Source organism: Bombus impatiens, unplaced genomic scaffold, assembly GCF_000188095.3.
Source record: "Bombus impatiens unplaced genomic scaffold, BIMP_2.2 scf_2326, whole genome shotgun sequence".
Classification (NCBI taxonomy): domain Eukaryota; kingdom Metazoa; phylum Arthropoda; class Insecta; order Hymenoptera; family Apidae; genus Bombus; species Bombus impatiens.
The window spans coordinates 42,016-64,935 of NT_178745.1; the positions used below are offsets into that span (position 1 = coordinate 42,016).

A 22,920-nucleotide genomic window follows, 5' to 3' on the forward strand; every position below is an offset into this window, starting at 1 on the left:
AGATATCATTGGATAAAGAAAACAAGCTGCCAGAAAACGAATGTATAATAAATTTGGCGTACTAATGTATTAATGTCAGTATTAATAAATTAAACTGATAGAACTCATAAATTATCTAAATTTTATCGAAAATGCATATTTTATACGATGCAATAATTCATGAAAAGTTGTATAAATTTTATATATAATATTTTAATCAATATTTAACAATTGGAATAAGTACATAATACTTCTCACGTGATTTTGTTTATCACGCAATAGATAAAAATGTTCATTTAGTATGCAATGTACACAAGCATTATTTTATAAGATGCATGTAAATATATTATATATATATATATATCAGATCGTAGATGTAACGTAAAAAACTTCCATTATTTCTATGTACAGTTTTACGTATTTATGTATTATATATAGACGTGTAAAGATATATATAAATTACAAAACATTATTATTTAATATCTCTAAGGGTAATGACAATAATATGTGCTCCTTATATTCTCTATTGGTACGTATGGAAAATTGTAAGATCTTATTGCGGTCACTTACAGTTATTTTGTATCGGGAAAAGAAATATCCGGGGGAAGTTTGGCCATTTAACGATCTTTACGCTAATAAAATCTAATTATTGCGCGCGTATAGCTTTTTAGTCGCCCTATCATATACGCATTTGTTTGGCTTTGATTCTGTGATTTAAAAACTTACTTTTTATCACTCTAATTACGCGAAAATTATGAAAATATCCCATTAGTATTGCTAATTGGTTCGTATAAAAAATAAAAAGTTAATGATTTAAGAATGATGTCTTAGAACTTAAGAAGAATGGTTTAGAACTTAATTCGTAGAGCAGGGTTTCTCAAACTCTCTGGTACCGCACCTAACGTCATGAATATTTACGTATGCATTTGCTCGATTAAATTTTGTTTCTGCTCCTTTGTATTTTGCTTCAAATTAGAAATTTTTGTTCTTATATTTTTCTTTTTTTTTTTTTTTATTATTAAGTAAGACACGAATACAAAGAATTTCTACAAAAAAACTATCAATATGGATTCATATATAATATTTTGAGTAAGCATTTTGCACTTTCATTCGATATTCAATTTTTGTTTCTTTCCTAAAACTCTCTTGGTCTTAAGGAAATATATTTTTCACCACAGCGATTTAATTGCACTTTTACAATTTTCATTTTCTTTTCTTTGTAAATATGTACGATAAGGTACAGAACTTCATAATTTTTTCAGTCAAATATATTTTAATTCTATAAGCTTATTCTACATAGAAACATTTCATGGAGGGTTGAAAAAGCTGCTCGATTTAATCTCTCAAGATCACCGTCCAGTAAAATACTTGTGACATTCAAATGCAAAATGCTTCGATATCTTAATCTTCTACTTTTTACGAGTTCTCAGTTTTCAATCATGTTTTATAAACTTTATACTCGTTCGATCTACTTTTGAGAATCCCCGCAATAGCGAACTCTCAGTTACAATCGTTCGAACAGCTTGCTGATGCATTTTATAAAAAAACAGTTTAAATACGTCGTACTGACTAATCATCACAGCGTAACAGTAAAGACGTAAATAATAGTAGTAGTAATAATAGTAATAATAGTAATAGTAGTAGTAGTAGTAGTAGTAGTAATAATAATAATAATAATAATAATAATTATAATTATAATAATATTCCTTTTTCGTATATCCGTATAAACCAAAAACATAAAAGTAAGAGATACATTTTTTAATATATTGCGCATCTCTTTTAAGTATGTTCTATATTTATATATATATATATATACGATTTATATTATTTATTTATCTATCAAAATTTGGTATCTCACAGACTTTTCTATATGTGTATATGTATATAATATATATGTAATAGAAGTACATATCATTTTTGTTTTTCCTCCTTGATATTGATATAATACAAATTCATTGATTCACGATTGGTGTTGATTTGTCGAGTTTGCTTTGCTCTTTCTAACGTCACGTCGACGACACATATTGTAAAAAATAAAAAAGAAATAAAGAAGGATATACAATACGTATAAATACAATCTATATTCAAGCTATAAATTTTTCTACAAAAAAAAAAAAAGAAAAGAAAGAGGAATCAATCAAGATAAAATATAATTATGTGTGCGTTGGACTACGTTAAGAATCACCATGACAATTTCATGGTGTACAATCGTTATCATTTTACAATTTGCATGACTGATGGATTCCTTAAAAGTAAAATCGTTTTATTACAAAGTTGTACATAGCGAAAGGTGGTATACTTTGCTTTTTTTTCAATCGTAATAATCGACCGTCCCATTAGTTGCGCTGTGTTTTAAAAGGAAACAAACCATGGGATAATCGACCAACGATTTAATACTTCCATGATCATTGTACAATGATTGGAATTGGACATGTTAGTCTAAAATTAATATATATATATATATACATATACATATATATATAAATATATATATATGTATATATATGTATGTATGTACAAATGTTCCATACCGTATGTATATAATAATCATTGCGATAACGAGATATATTTGTTGCGGCAGTCATCGTTTCTTATTATTATCATTAGAATTTCATTAATAATATATGCTCGAATAGTACAATATATTCTCGCCTATCTCTAATAGTTGTATGTAAATAAAAGTTATCTTCTAAATACATCGATCAGTCTCACAATCGTTATATCTTTAATAAATTGATGTAAAAGTTTTTTCTCTCTCTTTCTGCTGCAGCACAATCACGATGTTCAATTCATTATCATTATCATCATCATCATCATCACCATCACCATTATCACCATACAGTTAAAACGTTCTTGCGAGATCGATCTTCTTATAAAACACATGCACAGGACACACAAAGTATTCAAACGATGGTGTATTTGCAATCGAACTAGACACAGATCCTATAATATAATAGATATTTTGAAATTGAATCATTTATTACGTATGGAGAACATGTATATAAATTTCATTGATTTCTATTTCAAAATATGCATGTATTATCTATTCTGCAGGATCGGTATCTATTTCAATTATATATATGTATATACATCATCGTTCGAATATTTTCGTGAGCTTGTGTACATCACAATTATATATGTTTTTCCATGCTATATCGTGCTTCGAAATTGTCATTCCTTTTTAATCTGTCTGTCTCTTTCTCTCTCGATGTATGTGAATTTAAAACAAAAAGAAGTCTAATGCGATACATCAGTACCTATACATGAAACTTATTTAATTAAAAATTAAAAAAAAAAGGAATAAGAACAAAAAAAAAAAAAAGAAATTGAATGAGAAGGAACAAACTATAGATAGGGAGAAACACCGGCTTGTAATTTGTAAAAATAAAAATGCAGAAGCACGAAAAATACTCAAAATTTTCAGACTAAGAATCGCACCATAATTTCTTTTAGCATATGCATATAAATAAATGCAGCTATGTAAATTATCGTGTTTCGATACATTACTTAAAATTACCGAACGTAAAGAATCACTGTAAAAAAAAAAAAAAAAAAAAAATAAAAAAAAAAAAAAAAAAATGACCACTCTTTGTTCGTCAGACAAATTTTTATGTACGGATCGTAAGATTGATTCTAGAATTTTTTGTATCGCCTACGATCCTCTGTTTTTCCTTTTTTTCTTTTTCTAAATAATTTCTGTTGTACAAAAGATCGATATAGAAAAGAAGTTTGCACAGTATATTCCTTCGGGAAGAATCGTTCTTACGTTTCTCATCGCAAAATATTTTAATATCGGAATCTGCCAGGTCACTGTAGTAAAATACTTGCACCATTTTTTTTAATTGTTTTGTATCTCTCTCGCTCACGCGCTCTTACTCTCTCTCCCTCTCGCTCAATTAATCAATTAGCAGTTCTTGTTTTTCAAGGGACATTTTTGTGAAATACGATCGTGAAAAGAAGTAATGCAATTCGACAATAACGATCCGCCAAAGTCACGCAGTTCTTTTGTCAAAATCACATGTTTTTCCGAATATCATAGATCATAATAGTTTCTTCTTATTTTGTTACAGGTTTTGAGTACATTTTCCAAAGTTAACGTACACGGTGTATTCAAACGATGCGAATGTATATATATATGTAATAAAATCTTCGTATAAAAATCAGTAATTTATGTCAATTTTCTCTGACGATTTGATTTTCCTTTATTCTTCCAAAAGCCTTTTCCCATTATGTACTTTTGCACAACAGAAGAAAATTGACATATTATAAATTTCGAGCAATGTACATTAAAGAGACTTGCGTGATGCCTTCGTTCTCTTGAAAAATAACTATAATTTGTAAGATTTATTGAAATGATGAAGAAATCAATCTCGAGAAAAATGGTCATCATTTTTTGGGTTTGTAATTATCAGAATGAATAGTTTACCAATAGTTTCAATAGCAGACAATAATTTATAATTAAAAGAAAATCGCTTAGGAAGACGAATAAAATTTCTAAGTAGATCATTTTCGAATTCTCGCGACATATTCACAAGACGTTCCAATAAATCTCACAAACTATACCGTTTAAAAATTTCCTCGAGATTTGCTTTAAATCAAAACATATTAAATGTATTTCAATTACTATATTTCTCTGTACCAAGGGACATCAAATTCAAATTACATGATAGCAATGCATAGAAATTTAGATTGTTTTTCCTCTCACTTAGTTCTATTTTCAAGAGACATCTGAATAATTGGAAATTAAATACTTTTTAAAATTTTTAATGCAACATCACAGTGCTACGTAACATAATTTGATGTTTTTCTGCAGCTATTTACAACAGATGGCATTTAATATTATCTTTAATAGCTGCTTATACGTATATCATATGTACTCTTTGTAATGAATAAAGTTTTAATTTATCATTCACATTTTCACTAAAAAACACACAATTATTTGTATTCTTTATGTATCACGTAATTATGTTATCTTAAACAAGAGACCATTTTTGTATTCGTTACAAAATTTTCTTACGTAAGCTTATTTTATAATGTTTTCCTAATGTTTAATCAATCTGTGGGCACCATTTATAATTTCCTTCTCTTAAGATGTAAATAACTCAATAATAGATTAATATATATTATATGTATGTATATATATGTAAGCTAATTGAAAATAAATAATTCATTGAATATTGCCAGCAGATTGACCTGGAATCAAATGTTCCTCTTTGTGTCCCTCTTTTCTGGCAGTGCTACAGAAAGTTTATTCCATAAAAAGCAGAGATTAATTTGTATAAAAATATATATAAATTTATATAGAAAAACGGAATAGCATATATTGCAAGTAAATAAACTTACAAAATAAATAAATTAAACAAGTATTTCTTATTTGTTTCAAGGAAGGATCATAGAAAGTTTATAAAGATCACTTTAAAAAATTATATGTTATAAGTTGAACGAGTATATTATAGAAATCTTAATCGTAATATGAGCTCCTTTAAGTTCTAAAATTTATTCTCGCTTTTTAAAAATTCAATATATATACTATTACTTACATATGATTTATTAACCTATGATCCAACCTTTATTTGTGACATATATTAATTGTTATGTAAATCATAATGTGTGAGTTACAACAAAAACGTAGTTATTAATATTCACAGTAAAGAGATCATAAAGTCTCCTAGTCCAAAAAAATGTACAATTAAAATTTGTAAAAGGACAAAGTCATCGACGTTGTCCTTATACAAATCATAGTTTCGATGTTTGATTCTATATGAAAAACTGTTATCGTTTCCTTGTTAAATAACGATTGTCAATCAGCTTAAGCCAGATGGGCAGCAAAAACGCGGCATTTAAAAATTTTAAACCAAATGCCTGTGTGAGAGAAATATTATAAAAATTGCTACTATCCCAAAAGTAGATTATTATTAAAATTTAATTGATTATAAAAAACTTTGTATCATGCATAATGTTATATAAAAACAATTGCTACGTATTGCACATGTGTAATTTCAATCCAGATTCAACAGTCAATTAATATATTCAAATAAAAATTTATATTATTCATCGGGTTATCTGTCCCAAATATAAAATAAATACATATCTTTCACACATCTTTGGTTTCATGATTAAGATTATTTTAACTTGAAATGAAGAATTGCTACTTTTTTTTGTAATATTGAGTTTACATGTTATTTTAGATGTATCTTATAAAATATGTTTCTAAAAAAATCGTAATAACTCCTGGGTTAAATATATATATATCTCAATTTGAATAATCATTGTGCGTACAAGATTATCTATTGATCAAAAAAAGGAGAAAGAAGAAAAAGAAAAAAAAAATAGAAAACAAATGTTCCAATAATCACAGAAATCTGTTTTCAACAGGTACTTTTATGTGCTTTTGTTCGGTTATGTGCCCATCTTTGAAAACTAGGAACTAACAGTTTTCACTTACTTAACATTACTCTTACTCCATATGTCGTTACTCTGGTATTAATCAATTGTTTTTATATTAATGCTGCAGTCACCCTGAAATATTATAACAAAGTTTTGCTGGTCCAGTTTGCCAATCTGATTGCCATATTCTCATTCAATTTCTCTCTCTAATAATACTGCCTAAATATATCATCATATTGATATGATGCTATTCAACAGACTTCATTTATTTTATTATAAAGTTACTCTTCATATTATTGCTATTAGTGGGTCAGGATATAGAGTACCTGAACACATTCGTTTCTTAAGTTGAATTACTTAATTTTAACGTCATGGACCTTTATATAGATCATATCAAATGCATCTGGTACAATGTAGCTATCATGACCCTAAGTGAATTCTTTTTTAAAATTTTTGGACCCAAATGTTTGAAACGTGATTGGCATCTTGGAACTTCTACACAAATATTCACATATACAATTGCAATGATAGATAACCCAGAAAACAGAAAGCTATGGATAAGAAAACTTGTATACCATAGAGTACATTAACTAATGCTTAGGACGAAGATAGTATAAACTGCCACTTGTTGAATAATAATCTTATATCTCATATTACATTACAATGTCATCACAGTATTTTGATGTACGTAGCTAATTACTAAACTTATAAAATAATTGATAACTTTCCACATTTGGGAGTCATTTGTGGAGAGTTAGCAATTAATGCATGGCAGTTTATGAGGATTTTATATATGCTACAAACGGTATTCAGTAGAAACATTGTGCTCTTCTTCAACTATCATTCTTAAAAATCATCTAACAGACGTGGAATACAATTTAAGAATTCACGTCCATAAAGACAATATCATATATATAATTATATATTCATATATATATTTTTTAATAACCAACGATCAAGGACATGAATCCTACGCAACCATCCCTAAGAGCACTATCTATCTACTGTACATCATAACAGTTATTCTAATTACAAGAAGTCATTTTTGTCACCATTTATAACATTATAAACTCTTTGTGCTCGATATGATAAAACTTAAACAATCTTATCCAGAGCCTTTGTAACCTGGGATGGTAATAATAGCATACATAACACACAATTTTCCACCGTAGCATATATCTAACTATATAAGAAAAAAATAAATTAAAATTCTATAAGAGACTGACATTAATTAGAGACTGATTGCCTGGAGGAGGCTGCGTGCATGGCAAAATCGACAAGTGGATTACTTGGGACGGTAACGATGGAGTGTGAAGTACTACTGCTTAAAGTAACATTAGTAGAAGAAACTAAAGACAATGGCTTACAAGATAATTGATCGATTTGTTTTATAGGTACCAACTTAATTGGCACATCTGTTTTTAACCTGACAGCTTCCGATACTGGTATAGCTTTTAGTTGAACACTTTTCAATGGTTGTATTTTAACTGCTGGTTTTACAGTAGCACTTGCATTCTGAATAATTTTGGTAATTTTACTCTCACCAACTCCTTGGTTGGAAGATTCATCGTAACCGGAATCAGATGATGAGTCACTAAACGTTTTGCTTGTTTGCTTAGAGACTGTTGCCTCTGTACCAGACTCTACGCTATGAGCAGGACTAGCAGATGCAGAACTGTGAACAGGACTGGCAGATGCAGAACTATGTACAGGACTGCAACTTAATGCATTCGTTTGTTGTTGTCGTTGTTGTCTAGCTATACAACCAATACAAGGCTTTATTAATGAAGGATCCACTATTACTTCTCCATATGGACCTTTGAATATTGTTCCACAGCAAATGATCTCCCTAAAATAATATAGCTGTATAATCTTTTATGAAGAGCTTTTTTAGAACTTAATAAATAAAAAAGTATACATATTTCAAATACCAAAGAAAAAATCTATCAAGTTCTGTTTATAAATTATTAAAAACTTTTTAACTGTTTAATAATGAAAGACTAACCTTTTGAAATATGTTAAATCAATAAAACCATTGACAGTTATATCATCCTTTGATTCTGCATCATCTTGGATATCTAATTGTTTTTCAGTCACTGGAATATCATCACTATCTATAGGACTACCAACTCGACTTGAACCTTTACTACCATCTCCATTCAAATAATCTTCTAAAAAAGAACAAAGCAAAAAGTAATCGTAAAATTATAGTTTTAAAACATTTTATTTAAAAATACAAACTTGTTAAACACCAACCTGTTAAATCATCGCTCATTGCTGGGCTTTGTTCTCGATCTCTATCTGCTTTCAAATACATATGTTTCTTTTTCATGATCTTTTCAAACTTTTCTGGTATATCTTTCATTTTCTTTTTATTTTTTGATTTAAATTTTGTCAACGATTTAATGCCAGGTCCTGCACGTGCATCTACAACCTGTAAAGTACAAAAAATTGATCTGTACATAATCGTATTTAATTTGTGTGAGAATAAATGTGTATAATCAACTAACGCAAGTGATATTTATTAAAACTTACATGTCTCCAATTACGATTGCTTCCTGCAGGTAATTTTTTCCATCTTTTTACCAAAAGTACACATGCATTACAAATTTCTCCAGTTCTTCTTTCCTCAAGTTGAAAGCATTCTATAAAATCATCTTCATACTTTTTACTATCTGTAAACCTTGAGCTGTGAATAAAATAAGAAAATTAATTTAATTTGTAAAACAATACATTATATACAAGACTGTATTTATTAAAATTATGTTATGTTGCTTACCTGCTGGATTTAGCTTTGCAAATGCAGCATCCAGTACTAGATCGATACACCTTTGGTTTATGAAAACTAAACATTTTGCAGGTTATTTTCAAACTGCTTCTGAAAAAAGTTGAAACATTAAATAACATTTTTTAAATCAACATATAATCAATCAGATTAAAATCTTGTAGAATCTTACATAAAGAAAGCATATCACATGATAACAAATTCACAAAAAACCAATAAAAGTTTATCCCAACCAAATTCATTCCAATATATTTTTTCACAATTTATTATCGGTTTATGTTTATTATTGTAAGTAATTACCTACAAAGAAGAATTGCATATAGGAACATACATGTATAACATAATCGTGAACCGTACGTTTAAACGCGTCCTGAAAATAATGTACCTTTACTGAAAACAGCATGTTTCGATGATCGTGACAGTAGATCAAAATTAGCTCCGTTTCTGTCCGTACAGTATGTAAAAATCATGTAAAAAGTTCATTCGCGATAATTTGTCACGAAGAAAAAACCACTGATCGTCACCATCTTTATTATACTTGTTTACATCGATTTGTTGCCAGTCTGTAACTAACACCGCGATTTCGGCTTGACAGTGTATACGTGCAAGACGCTACGTTCTCTGACGCACGCATGCTACTAGGGGGCGTCCATAATCTCACGAATCCCCACTTTATATTATACACGATAAAACTGCAAAGAAAAACAACGTGCTAAAGGAAATCGACACTTTACAAACACTTTTTTTCTATATAGAATCACCAAAATCACTTGTTTCATATTATACTAAACTATTGTTAATATCTATGTTAAACGTTATTGGTAAAATGTGCTGAATCAAGGTACGATGTATTAGGACACAAATGTATATCTTCTTCCCATGAAATTATTACTTTTCATCATACTAATATCCATCATTGTCAAACTAATTATAGAATCGTTATAGCGTGGAGATTTCTGTCATTTTGAGAGAGATTAATGAAGAAAATATAATTTCGTTCAACTATTATATTATATATAATTTTATCTATTATTATAGACATTAAAACTTTTAAATTATTATAAACAGAAATATGCTTTACGTTTATTAATAAAAAGATATAATAGTTAAGATTATTATTGTGTGACTATTCAGTCAAGATTGATCACTTTGGGAGGAAAAGAAAAGAAATAGAGAAAATTATGGTATATCGATAAAACTGGTATCTAAAAATAGAAACCGTGAAACAACAAAATAATGTGTAAATATGAACATGGAATGTCCCAAAATATTATTTTTTGTTTTCCCTACAAACTCTTGAAATGCTTCTACCTTATCATGATATTTAACAATGTATATAAATATCGTTTCTTTTATTATTTACTGTATGTATATTGAACATGTATAATGGAAAATATCAAAACCTTCATCAACATGATTTGGTTTTCATAAATATCTCTTCTCGAATCTTTCGATTACAGAATATTTTATTGCATCCGTTCATTCACATTGTATGCCATATGGCTTTTGTCTTAATTCAATTTCAAAAGCAGGTCAGTGACGTGTGGCGCATCACAGGTAACATTCAATAAAATTTTACAATCTAGAGGGGTGTACTTTATTTCGGCAACATTATTACGTACTTAGAAACGCGTTCACATTTCACAAACTGGCATTCATTCGACAAGTATCGTAATAAGTACTACGTGAAGGCAAACCAGTTTTCCTTCGATATGCCGAATTTGCTCTGTACGTTACCCATCCGTCCTTGTTTTTCTCAAGGATGATATTATTCAGGAGCGTAACAAAATGTTCAATGATTCGAACTGAGGTATCGTTGATAATGTATTCCATCCAATAGACGATATTCTACTATTATAATCTATAAAAATATATCCTCTCTGCATAAGCATAAAATTCTTTCTATACATGTTAAAACATGTTAAAGTCATAAAATTAGAATAATTTCATTCGGAGAAATATATAAAAATTTCATAAAAATTAAGCTTAAATAATTCTGATTAAACCATTAAGCACCAAGCGATAAAATATTGTGTAAATGTGTGCATAAATGTATTATTAGAAAAAATGTAAATAAAGTAAAATACTGTTCTGCCAAAGTACCAAAAATATATTAGAATAATAGATATTGTAAAAGTTCGTTATAAATAGAAGACACGAAAAGGAATGTTGTAATTTAAAGAAAAGAAAGAATTATCATAATGTTATAAAATACTCCATTTTTTCAAACTTAATAAAGTTGTAAAATTTAGATAGAATATCGAGCAAATTCTTGGAATTTCTTTTTTTAATCACAATAGTCACAACATACGTATTTAATAATAATAATAATGTGTATCGATTAAAAAGAAATTACAAATGTAACGTTGCGTTAACATAGTCTTTAGTAGGTTAACATAATGGGAAACTGAGATATGGAATAAAATTCAATCTAAAAACATAAAACATGACGGAGAACCCCCGTAATGTATTATCTACGATCCTGAATACGAACTTATAAATCTTTCTTAGTTTTCTTTCAATATACAACATATGTATGTATTTTTTACTGATTCTGGGAGTGGCGCCATCGGTAGTTGAAACCTCAAAGCAAGAATGTTGCAACGTACTGTACGCAAAAAAATGTAAATGTGCTTTCGCCTCGATGCAGTCGATGATTATAGTGGGAGACGATGTAAGGGACATCAAGCAACAGGAAAGGGGAAAAAAGAGGAGGGTATAGCGATGTTGCCACGTGGTTTGTTGATCGGTTGCCTCTTCATCCCGATACGACTCGGATCTCTGACCTGGCTGCACGCATATTAAACATTACCTATATTTCATTTGTATTTGTTTACAAACCGAATGTCAAGACCGCCTCCTATCATAAAAACCAATAACAAATTTGCGACATCTATGATCAAATTACTCAACTGTATTGTGTGAGATATTTACTGTATATAATTAACCATATTAATCAATTCTCTATTTCTTGTAGTAAAATGCTTCTATGATAAAAAATAGAAAAATAAATTTTGAATATACTAATGAGATACTTTTTCCACATTTTACACATTACATATTGTATGATCATATTACGTTATTATATGTTAATTGAATCATATTAATCAATTTTTTATTTTCTTTTCTGTAGCAAAATATGATAAAAAGCAAAATAGTAGATTTTGAATATATTAATGAAATAGTTTTTACATTTTCTATATATTGTTATTAACCATCAACTACATGTAACAATTACGGCGTATATAAATATTACATATCAGGTAGCTGTTATATGAATTATGTTTATAATTATGAATATAATAATCTTATTACAAATATAACACTAAACGTTTTCGTACGAGCGAATAAATCAAAAATAAAAAGTGCACAATACCCGAATAACGTGGCCCTGACATGCTAACTCTCAGTAGTTCAACTTTCGTTCTCACTTTTACAGTTGTCTACGGATTTAAAAATAGAGGAAGGTACCAGCCCTCGATGTAAATACATGTCACCAAATTATGTATATGCGTTCTTGCAGAAATAAGCATAGGTACATTTTCTCTATACGTACAATGGCAGAAGAATGAATAAAATCGTAATCAATAATACAAATAACTGCAGTCTGAGAAACTTCGATTTCGTTGAAACGATGTTTAACGATGTCGCAAGTATTTGATCGAGATGACCTACATTATGATAAAACAGGTTCCGGTATTTTGGTCAGAATAAAAACATGGAGACATATTTCTCTACCTTAGCATTTGAAAATTATAATCAAATTGTTACTATCTTTCGATATTCGATTATTTTTTAAACATAATTTTAAATCCTTCGGTTATCAAATATTAATAATGGATTGACATTTGTAAATATTTTTAATCATAAGTGATAAAACATGCTGCATGATATATGATAAATTGACAATATTTACGAGAGAATAATAGCTTTAAATTTGATAATTACAAAAACGTTGTATCCATATGAATGGCCGCTTTCAAAGAACAATCATTATACATAAAAAATGTAAATGTGATAATGCAAATCATTCCATAAATAAATGATAAAAATCTTATTGTTGTACTTATGTAAACGGTTATAATTTTGATACTAACGTAGAACGAAATTGCCCCTGATTCAACACTATCGCCGAATGCTCTTACAAAATTAATTTTTCAAATTGAAAGCACTTTTTCAATATTATGCAAAGCTAATATTGTAAAATGAAATAAACAAAAATGATGGGCAAGATAGTTATATTGATAGAAGTTTTCATAAGAAGAGAAGATACTTAGCGTGCACTGGTATAACAGTGCATAAACTCAAAGACCGCGATTCCGTCTAAAAATGTCTCGACTCAATTTTTTTTTTTATATTGTCAGAGGTAAAAAGACTGATCAATTTTCAAAGCACATATAACATTAAGAATAGAGCTATGAGGCTTCTTTTACAAGTATATGGATCCCTACTGAAGTTCAATTGTGACAGATCGTGTGCCATTTTCACAAAGACAAAAAAAGAAATCTACAGACAAACGTAGTGCACTGAACGAAGGACGTGCGCGAGCAAGAGACCGACATGGCGCGTGGCACGGTACAGTCCGCCGCCATCGTCGATTCCTTCCCTTCCCACCGTTCTAACCAACCCCGTCATAACGAATACACAGTATGTTTATTCGAAATATTAGATAAATATGATATTCTCTTCCATCAGTCTCTCAAAAATTATTTGAACGACTCCTCTCGAGCAACGCATGCGATGATAGCAACTGACATATATCTTGAGCTTACAACAATTGGAAAAGTCAATGATATGATACCCGCCACAAGCGGGCACGCCATGACAGATGATACAGCACGCACAAACAAACAAGTCTACTTGCCAAGTGGAATACCGCGCAGGTAAAACGCGGGAATCATTGTTGGTCTGAAAGATGAATAATACGTAACAACCGGTAGATTTCCAAGAAGTTATACGAACGGTACTTTCTGCACGTTATTCAGTATCCTGTCAATGGAATGACGAGTGCCGACAACGAAAAATCCATGAAGGTACACGGTACCTACGATCTGGTGAAAGTTTCTCGTTACACTTGACATAAACCACTGAAATTTCAACGATTGTAATAACGTGTATCAAAGACGGATTAAAAGAATAAGAGATAAAGAGACGGGAATGAAAAATAAATGTCAAATGTATCGATGATGATACAGCAGCCTGGCAGATTCAGAGCCCGGAGCCGAAGACGCTGACATCTCCGAACATATTTATCATAAACGCATGAGTAATTTCGTATGACAATCCACAAACCTGCTGACAATATGTCGCGTTATCAATACGTCGTATTCTTCTCACACGTGTTCACGAAATTCATATTAAGATGTTGAGATTAATGACAGCAGAGTACTTACCTTTTCAATACAGGTGACGGCCAGATTTGAGAGCTCCTTTGCGCAGGCTCACGGCGCTGGGTCTGTTGCATGTCCTAGTCAGACGAGCGTCCATATGTACCAAATAAGAAATTGTAATTTTTACGTTGTCGTTGCTCGTTATTTACGTCTAGTTGATATATTTTTTATAAAAAAAATTTGTTATATATTATATTTGACGTGTACTGATAATGTACGGAACTTAAATTATAAACTTGTTCTTACTTGTATAAGTTTGATTTCCGGTGAAGGATTTGATTTTTGTCGGACATCAGTTCGATAAAGTACCACCAGGGTTCTAGAACAGTAAAAATTACGGTTTTTTAAGATACAAATAGAATTTAATCAATTATTTTAGTTAAATTTTAGCACGGAAGTTTATATATAAACGACAAATTTGAGGATACACGTAGGAAAATGTGTTTTGTCAGAATAATTTGAATAAAATTGCGGTAGCTTAGTAACAGTGATATTAGCGCCATCTTCGTAGATAACGAACATGATGAAAAAGAAATTATACGTAACATAAATCTTTTTTAATTTTATAAACCAAAGATAAACTTTATCAACGTTTAGCATGTAGAATTTTTCCTTTTTCGAGTAACGTTGAAATTATTGGATATGAATCATTTATAATTCTTCGACTTGTAAGACATTCATAGTAGAAGTCCAATAATATCAGAATAATGTGTTTTGAACTTCGAGACATGAAACATGAAGACTTAATAAATACTTATAATATAAAAAAACCATCTACCGGAGATACATTAGAAGCAATAATAGATGCTTGCATTTTTTACTTGGTAAATAGTTACTTAAATGAAAATAGTTAATTATTTTTATTTTCATGTTATTCAGTAGAGATACTACTATCATTGATACCACAAGTTCATGGCAATTCTAAATCGCTGTTATTCAAACTTTAATAAGAAGGCTATGATACGAATAAGATGCATTTCCCCCACTTTGTTTTTGTCGTCAAGGAAACCAAGACGCTTGTTATGTTGCATGAGTCTAGTGTGGATCCGCACGAGTTTCGTGCTCCTAATATGGAGAAATTAATATAGAATTTTTCTATTATTTTCAAAACAGTAAAATAAGATGATTATTTATCATTGCTCTTACTTAATGGAAATGTTGTAAGAATGCAAATATAGTTCATTTTACGTAAATGAATTGAGTATGAATTGAGAAAATATGTAACTGCAAAATGTATAGAAGGAGAAGCGTAAGCTGCCCCACTGCTTAGAGAATTAGCGTAGAGGGGGACAAAGCCGCATGAGGGGCCCCACCCGTGGATATCACATCGTTATGATCGTCAGTCGTCAATATACTCTATAAATTGTTCTATCAACGATTATTCTGCGCAATTACGACTGTCATATTGTTTTCTAAGTGTATATATTAGTTATATGCAAATTATGGCCACTCCGATTAGTAGTACTGGTAATGGTTATAATTTCAAAGTCGTGTTACTCGGCGAAGGATGTGTCGGAAAAACCTCTGTTGCATTACGATACGTTGAAAACAAATTTAACGATAGACATATCAGTACATTACAGGTAAAAAGTGGTTAATGTTTCGTATCGTTATTTCGAACTTTGATCTACATTTGGAATTTATATTTCTTTGTTTTTGTTCATGTACGAATAATATAATAATGTAATGTTCTCATGATTGGTAAATTGTCAGTCGTGATAAATATTGAAATATTCTGAACTTTTATACTTTCAGGCTTCTTTTTTAAATAAAAAGTTGACTGTACACGGAAAAAAAGTAAACCTGGCGATATGGGATACAGCTGGTCAAGAAAAATTTCATGCATTGGGACCAATTTATTACAGAATGTCAAATGGTGCCATTATAGTTTACGATGTTACTGATTACGATACATTTCAGAGGGTAAAGATTTAAAGAAAAATATTATTTTACTTTCTTATATCCTATATTAACGTTCATTTCACAGGTAATAAATTGGGTTACAGAGCTTAGGAAAATGTTAGGCAGTGGAATCTGTTTAGCAATTGCCGGAAATAAAATAGATCTTGAAAAGGATAGACGTGTTTGTACAGAAGAAGCAGAAGAGTAAGTTTCTTTTACTTTTTTATTTTTTCTTCTCTTTTCCAATTTGTTTTAATGTAAAATTTGATTATTAGGTTTGCTAATAAAACTGGAGCTATGCACTTTCATATTTCTGCCAAACTAAGTGAAAATATTGAAGAAATGTTTTTCCAATTAACGCTGCGCATGATAGAACATGCAGATCTGATGGAACAAAAGTCTACATTAACAAGAACAAGTAGTACACGTCGCAATGTTGTTGTAGTTGAAGATGAAGCTGAAGAAACTGAACCAACTAAGAGTTCCTGTTGTAGTGGTTCTTCGCATGCATCTTAATTCCAAATACCTGTATTGCAATTGGTTCTAATTTTAAACAAGTCTTATATATAAATGTGTGTGTAGATATACATGCATGTATGTATATGTACATACACATATTGATAAACCACATATATATATCACAAAATTTTTAATATTTTATTTTTTAAGAAACAAAAAATAAAATAGATATAAACTACTAAGCCTAAGTAATTTAACTGAGTGTAAGGTAAGAAATATTGATTATATTTTGGGAGTTGATTTTTTATGTATTTCGATATTCAATTACATTGATAGAGCCTCAGTTGACTCATGAACCAAATATCTTGTTATCCACATATATCATATAGCTAGAAGATTTATTACAATTATTAGATGTATGTATTTCTGTCATATAAATGTATATATATTTAAATACTATTATGTTTTAATAAAAAGTTAATTAACATATACACGTATTTAATACGATGTTATTTCTTGGGAATGTTTTGTAATTTGTAATTCAGATTAGGTTGTAATTAGTTACAAAGTAAAGAATTTACTAATTACATGCACAGTATTTGTGAGTCTAAAGTACAATATTCTATTCTATCACAGGTACATACATGGATTATAAACATCCACAAATCGATCTATAGTAGCAACATAATCGTTAATTCGTTAAATTATTCATTTCTTTATAACAATTTTAAATAACTAAGTGTAAATATATAGATGTAAATATACGAATGGACTACTTATATTCGTAAATAAGAAAGAAATTTAAAACATTAGCAAGAATGATTAGAAAATTATACATTATGTAATATACAAATTATGACATATCCTAATATTTTTATATAAATAATTATATATTTGAATACAATATATCTCCATTCTATTAATAACAAGGAATGTAATTGAATTGTGTCAGTTCTATATAGGTCTGGGTTAGTCTTTTTCCATAACAGAGAACATATTAGGCGTTGAGCCCCTATTTTATCCCAGAAACCCATAATGGCAGGACTATTTAAGAAAATGTACAAAGATATATATATATATATGACAGTAGAAAGATTACTGTGTCTTTCATCTTTCAAATGATAACAGACAATAATGCTAAACATTATATTACATGGTACCCTGACAATGATTTTAGTCTAATTGTTAAATTACCGTAATAACGAATATTAATTTCGATCATTTGTTACTATTTTAAATTAGCAAAAATTCATGTAAGTTATTCTCTTGCTTTTTGAACTTGTTATAGTTTTTCTTTGTATGAAAGTTACAAACCAAGTATTACATAAACACGTTCTAATCACATCAGTAACTTAATGCTTATTTACTGAAAAATGAGAAATTTTATTGTTACTTTAAATTTAATTTAAATATGATTTTAACAATGCACCGAAAGATTCTTTGCATTTATATGTATTATTAAAAGAACAATCTCATTTAATCAGACTAAAATTGTATACAGTGCTATTAATTTCTGTGTATATATATATATTGTATATATATTGTATATATATTGTGTATATATATATATATATATATATATATATATATACATAATGTTAATACAAAGGATGCCATATACTATTAATAGTTACTAATTTATTACTATTTTTCGCTTTGGCTATATTAATCAACTATGTATAATAACATGTAGTTATCATGACTTTTACGACGTTTGCCATTTTAATCCTTACGTTAATAAAATTATGCGAGCAAGGCATCCTGTACATCATCGTAATTTGCTCGTCTAGTTTTACTATATTATGCTATCTTTAAATAATCCTACATTTTATAATTTCATGATATTTTTATATATCTTTGGTATACCATTAATTTTTATATAACTTTGCACACTTTTGAATTACGTAGCAACCAGACCATTTACATTACTTTTAACGTCCCTTATGTTAATCCTGAAATCATGATACCAATTTACTAGAAAAAAATTTTGTGCAAGCTGTATAATTAAACGCTGTTTGTGACATTAGGTATGCAAGTATTTCTCTATCTGTATATTTGAATATAAAAATATTTTAATCAACAAAGTACGAATGTTATAATTAAATATGAATATTATACACGAATTGTTACGTTCGCTTCGAATTCCAACAAGTTTGATATGACTTCGAAGATTCTAAAAGAGATTCTCGCTTTTACATTCTAAAATGAAAGTCTCAGGAACTTCTCATACTTTTCAATAAAAATCCTATAAAATTTTCTTCGAAGTTGTATTATGTAAATTTTATACAATATCAAACATGGCAGCCGAATTTATAGGATTTCTGTTCTATAACATACATAAAATATTAATTTCGTTCCAAATTAGGCCTTTAGCGTTCGATTTTATATTTTCTTTATATAATAAATATTTTATCCTGATGAGTAAATAAAAAGTCTATGAATTGATTAATGGGACCTATCGCGGAGAGTGACATTCCACGTGATGGTGGTGCTCTGACAAGATTTGGACCAAATACGACGGCGAGATTACTTGATGTCATTTTGTTTAAATCACACCTGTCCATTACCTGTTATAAATATAGATATATTTTATCATAAAATTATATATAAGAAGGAAAATAATAAATCACGTAATCATTAAAGTAATAGCCTACCCTTGATAAAAATTGTACGATATATTTTAAGAGTTGGTAATTATCTTCTGGAAGTTTTTCAAGTACTAATATTTTAACTCTTCTTGGGCGTTCATCTTTCGATAGAGCTAAAATGAGAATATGAAAATATTTATATTATGTCATACTCAATATCAATAAATAACAAAATTGTATTTTAATATTTACCTTGAAATTGCGTTATTTCATCATATAATTCATACGTCATAAGAGGTTCATCTAATTCTCGAAGAAACGTTTTAAGAAGAACAGCTGCTATGTGTGGGTCTCCTTGGAAATCAACAGGCAATCCTTGATTGCAACGATTCTGAAGTTCCTTAACTACTGCTACATTAGCTGATCTTCTAAATATTCCTTCTGTTTCTAAAGCTATAAGCGTGATAATATTACAATTGTTATCTTCAAAGAAATATTATGATAATATTATTATCATGGCCTTTTTAAAGAAAGATACTGAATTATACAAATTACATAATTATAAGCATACCATCTGGTGTATCAAGAAATTCAATGCATTGTCGCACTATTGGTGGTATAGGATCGCCATTATTATTTTCTTTAATAAAAGTAAGGCTTGCTCCAAATTGAGTGGTACCAACTGGTGTTGTCACCGCACTCTGAGGTGGACTGGTTGGTAAATTCTTTTTGTTCTTTAACATTAGCTGTTCATTGTGTCTACAAATGAATGTAATCAATTAATATTGATATAAATCTAAAAGTTTTATAATTACGAAAGAAACACTTACTCTATTACTTGAGGAGGTATAATAAGTTGATCAAGATTAATATATTGTGCCAGTTCTTCCAAATAATTAACATACATCATTTTCCGACCAAACTTTGCACTAAAGAAATAACAATAATATCAAGATTAATATAATAACTGAAAGAAAATATTCATCAACTGAGTAAGAAATAATTACCTAATAGCTGGTTTAAATATTTGCCATACAATTCTAATAAAATTAGTTGGATGTACTAGATATAAAGCCTTCAAATTTTTTTTATACTTTCTGTCGAAAGCTTTATATGCTTGCCATAACCAGGATAATGGTGGTTTATTTTTTGAAGTAAGACCATAGTGAAAATAAATTAAACTATAATCTTGTTCTACAAATGTGTCTAAAGTATGTGTGAGATACCTGTTAAATAAATGTATTGTTAAAAATAATGAAATAAATCTTAGAAAAGATATGTATATCTATATATATTATACTCATATATTTATGTCACAAACCTGAGAAGTTTAGCATGATTAAACGCTTCTTTTCCAACAGGAGGTAATTTACATGCAGATACTACTATTATTTTACGACCAGCACTATCATCACCAACCACTTCTACAATGCCATATCTCGATATATCAAGATAATCTTCTTCATCCGCAAGTTCACCGTCCAATGCAGCAAGATCCTCTGCTACTCAGCATGAAAGAGTATATTCATAATAATCTTTTATTTCTACATTAAATTTCCTTTTGGTTTCCCTTTGACTCTTTTTATAAAATAAATACCCAAAATAATGAATGAATTGCAGATCAAGTAAAAGAGTCATTTAACCTTTGCTTTTGTGCATTTTTATACCATGCAATAATAAACTGTACAATGATCTACATAATTCACCTGCTAAGCCCCAAATGCCATGACATTTAGTGGCTACTAACAGAAGATAAAAGGTCACACACCGGATTCGATAACTGGAGCATCTACCAAAGCTTCTTCAAAGTTTTCTTCAATTGTCCCATCGCTTACTGGACTCTCCAAATAATCTATCCCAGTACCAGCACCACTGCTAATTATGTCCAATTTTTCTTCTAAAAGTTGTACAGCTATAAAATCATTACATCAATTATATTATAAGATAATTATTTGTGTGAAACCCTATTTGAATTTAATGTAAGAATTTACAAGAGAAATATAATAGTAACACAAGTAATTAACTTAAATTTCTTAAAAGAATAACTTAAAGATTAAAGTATGTTTCATGGTAAATATCTCATAGATAATATTCTACATATTTATACTATTACATAAAACTACTTTTAACTTTCTACACTTAGTAATCTGAATTTCTTTTATATTGAAATATCTTACCATTATTTGAAGTGGTCTGTAACTCAGTATCATCGAACTCCAAGTTGGGCTCATAATCATGATAATCTGACAAACTTGGGTATGGGTCTTCGACGTCATTAGCTATTGCTATCATACAAACAGAAGTATGCGCATTATTGTCTACACCAAATATGTATCAATGAATCACAAAACACTACATCAGCCATTGCCAATTATTTATTCAATCAGTGGTTTTGCATTATAAATAGGTACTTAAAAAATGTTAAGTAATATTAAAAAAAAAGAAACATCTTTGCAAAACAAGTATCATAATAAATTGATGACTAGTATACATCTCGCGGTTTCTCGTTATATATCAATTTTCCCCTGATCACATTACACGGTATATATGATCTCCAATAAATATTTTGATGGTATTTCATCCATGTTTACAAACCACTACGATTGTGGAACTTAAGAAGAAAACGGATTTTCTACTGATACGTTTATGTATATTTGAACGAAAGACTGAAACTATGTCAAGTTATGATCAAATCTGAAATTTTTTTAATACGCACTATCGTGTCATATACGCGAATTATTCGTCACTTATCGATGTGCTTTTCCACATAGGAGACTGAGATCCATCGTGAAATGTTTTCTCGCTAGAACGAACAGAAAAACGTCGATGCCAGGTGAACTTTTTTACAATCACGATTTTCGGCGATATTGTACTTTGGTGTGACGTTTATTTGACACCTAAAGCAACGTCAACAATCGCGACGGATAAGCTCACCTGTCAAAGTTCGTGTTGGGCTTAGCGTCGGTTGATAGTCTGCTTCCATTTTCTGGCAACTGTGCGATAAAACAGTGCCTCGATTAAATTACGGGGCTTTTCACGTAGCCTGCTTTACAAACGAACAACGTTTTTCTTCTCGAACGACATTATCCCGACGTGGTATGGCAAACCAGCGTATTCACGTCACGCTTTCATTTGTTGTGTCGCTAATTGTAATTCGTAGTCACTCGTCACTCCCTTTCCCCACTGCTCGATTAACGAATATTTTCATACTTATTCCTATTGGCTAGTTGTATACTTTCGCGATATAGATACGATGCGCGCTAAAAATATGAAAATCACGTGATACGTTCAAACGTTAAATTAAGGCGGAGAATAAATAAATAAATAAGTATCTACGTTATATAGAAATATCTATGTATGTAATCAAAAAATAAATATATCCACGTCTGGATATCAATCGATCGACTTTTTGATTCCAATATAATCTTAA

General features: G+C 29.5%; 3 protein-coding genes across 9 annotated transcripts; 1 reads left to right on the top strand and 2 right to left on the bottom strand.

Moving 5' to 3' along the window:
- Positions 1-1,195: 1,195 nt before the first annotated feature.
- On the bottom strand, positions 1,196-14,630 carry LOC100743957. 7 transcript variants are annotated; one of them, XM_012393290.2, is made up of 8 exons: positions 14,545-14,611; positions 9,537-9,843; positions 9,324-9,451; positions 9,146-9,241; positions 8,902-9,055; positions 8,623-8,800; positions 8,372-8,537; positions 1,196-8,215 (listed from the first exon to the last, which is right to left on the bottom strand). In XM_012393290.2, exons 4-8 carry the CDS (start codon positions 9,217-9,219, stop codon positions 7,594-7,596), a joined length of 1,194 nt encoding a protein of 397 aa, XP_012248713.1. In that variant the 5' UTR covers positions 9,220-9,241; positions 9,324-9,451; positions 9,537-9,843; positions 14,545-14,611; the 3' UTR covers positions 1,196-7,593. The 7 variants fall into 7 exon arrangements, with proteins under 7 accessions (XP_012248713.1, XP_024227783.1, XP_012248714.1 ...); XM_024372015.2 differs by having other exon boundaries at positions 9,146-9,244; XM_012393291.2 differs by lacking the exon at positions 14,545-14,611 and adding an exon at positions 14,444-14,543 and having other exon boundaries at positions 9,146-9,244.
- A 1,188-nt stretch (positions 14,631-15,818) lies between these two features.
- Positions 15,819-17,359, top strand: LOC100744075 (ras-related protein Rab-21). Its single transcript, XM_003494502.4, has 4 exons — positions 15,819-16,124; positions 16,297-16,464; positions 16,529-16,647; positions 16,719-17,359. Exons 1-4 carry the CDS (start codon positions 15,975-15,977, stop codon positions 16,957-16,959), a joined length of 678 nt encoding a protein of 225 aa, XP_003494550.1. The 5' UTR covers positions 15,819-15,974; the 3' UTR covers positions 16,960-17,359.
- Positions 17,360-18,355: 996 nt separating this feature from the next.
- On the bottom strand, positions 18,356-22,691 carry LOC100744189 (rho GTPase-activating protein 1). Its single transcript, XM_003494503.4, has 10 exons — positions 22,425-22,691; positions 21,668-21,775; positions 21,259-21,402; positions 20,812-20,992; positions 20,498-20,716; positions 20,321-20,419; positions 20,062-20,249; positions 19,743-19,943; positions 19,557-19,663; positions 18,356-19,469 (listed from the first exon to the last, which is right to left on the bottom strand). Exons 1-10 carry the CDS (start codon positions 22,471-22,473, stop codon positions 19,296-19,298), a joined length of 1,470 nt encoding a protein of 489 aa, XP_003494551.1. The 5' UTR covers positions 22,474-22,691; the 3' UTR covers positions 18,356-19,295.
- Between the last annotated feature and the right edge of the window lie 229 nt (positions 22,692-22,920).

What these genes read in the sequence shown, in the direction of transcription:
- LOC100744189 (XM_003494503.4), bottom strand. Translation starts at nt 22,473, where the DNA reads ATGGAAGCAGACTATCAACCGACGCTAAGCCCAACACGAACTTTGACA. An exon ending in ATATTTAAACCAGCTATTAG is followed by an intron (nt 20,420 to 20,497) that starts GTAATTATTTCT and finishes TTATTTCTTTAG; the next exon opens with TGCAAAGTTTGGTCGGAAAA. An exon ending in TGAAATAACGCAATTTCAAG is followed by an intron (nt 19,664 to 19,742) that starts GTAAATATTAAA and finishes TTCTCATTTTAG; the next exon opens with CTCTATCGAAAGATGAACGC.
- LOC100743957 (XM_003494501.4), bottom strand. Translation starts at nt 14,615, where the DNA reads ATGCAACAGACCCAGCGCCGTGAGCCTGCGCAAAGGAGCTCTCAAATC. An exon ending in AATGAGCGATGATTTAACAG is followed by an intron (nt 8,538 to 8,622) that starts GTTGGTGTTTAA and finishes GTTCTTTTTTAG; the next exon opens with AAGATTATTTGAATGGAGAT. An exon ending in GATTTAACATATTTCAAAAG is followed by an intron (nt 8,216 to 8,371) that starts GTTAGTCTTTCA and finishes ATATTATTTTAG; the next exon opens with GGAGATCATTTGCTGTGGAA.
- LOC100744075 (XM_003494502.4), top strand. Translation starts at nt 15,975, where the DNA reads ATGCAAATTATGGCCACTCCGATTAGTAGTACTGGTAATGGTTATAAT. An exon ending in GACATATCAGTACATTACAG is followed by an intron (nt 16,125 to 16,296) that starts GTAAAAAGTGGT and finishes TTATACTTTCAG; the next exon opens with GCTTCTTTTTTAAATAAAAA. An exon ending in ATTACGATACATTTCAGAGG is followed by an intron (nt 16,465 to 16,528) that starts GTAAAGATTTAA and finishes TTCATTTCACAG; the next exon opens with GTAATAAATTGGGTTACAGA.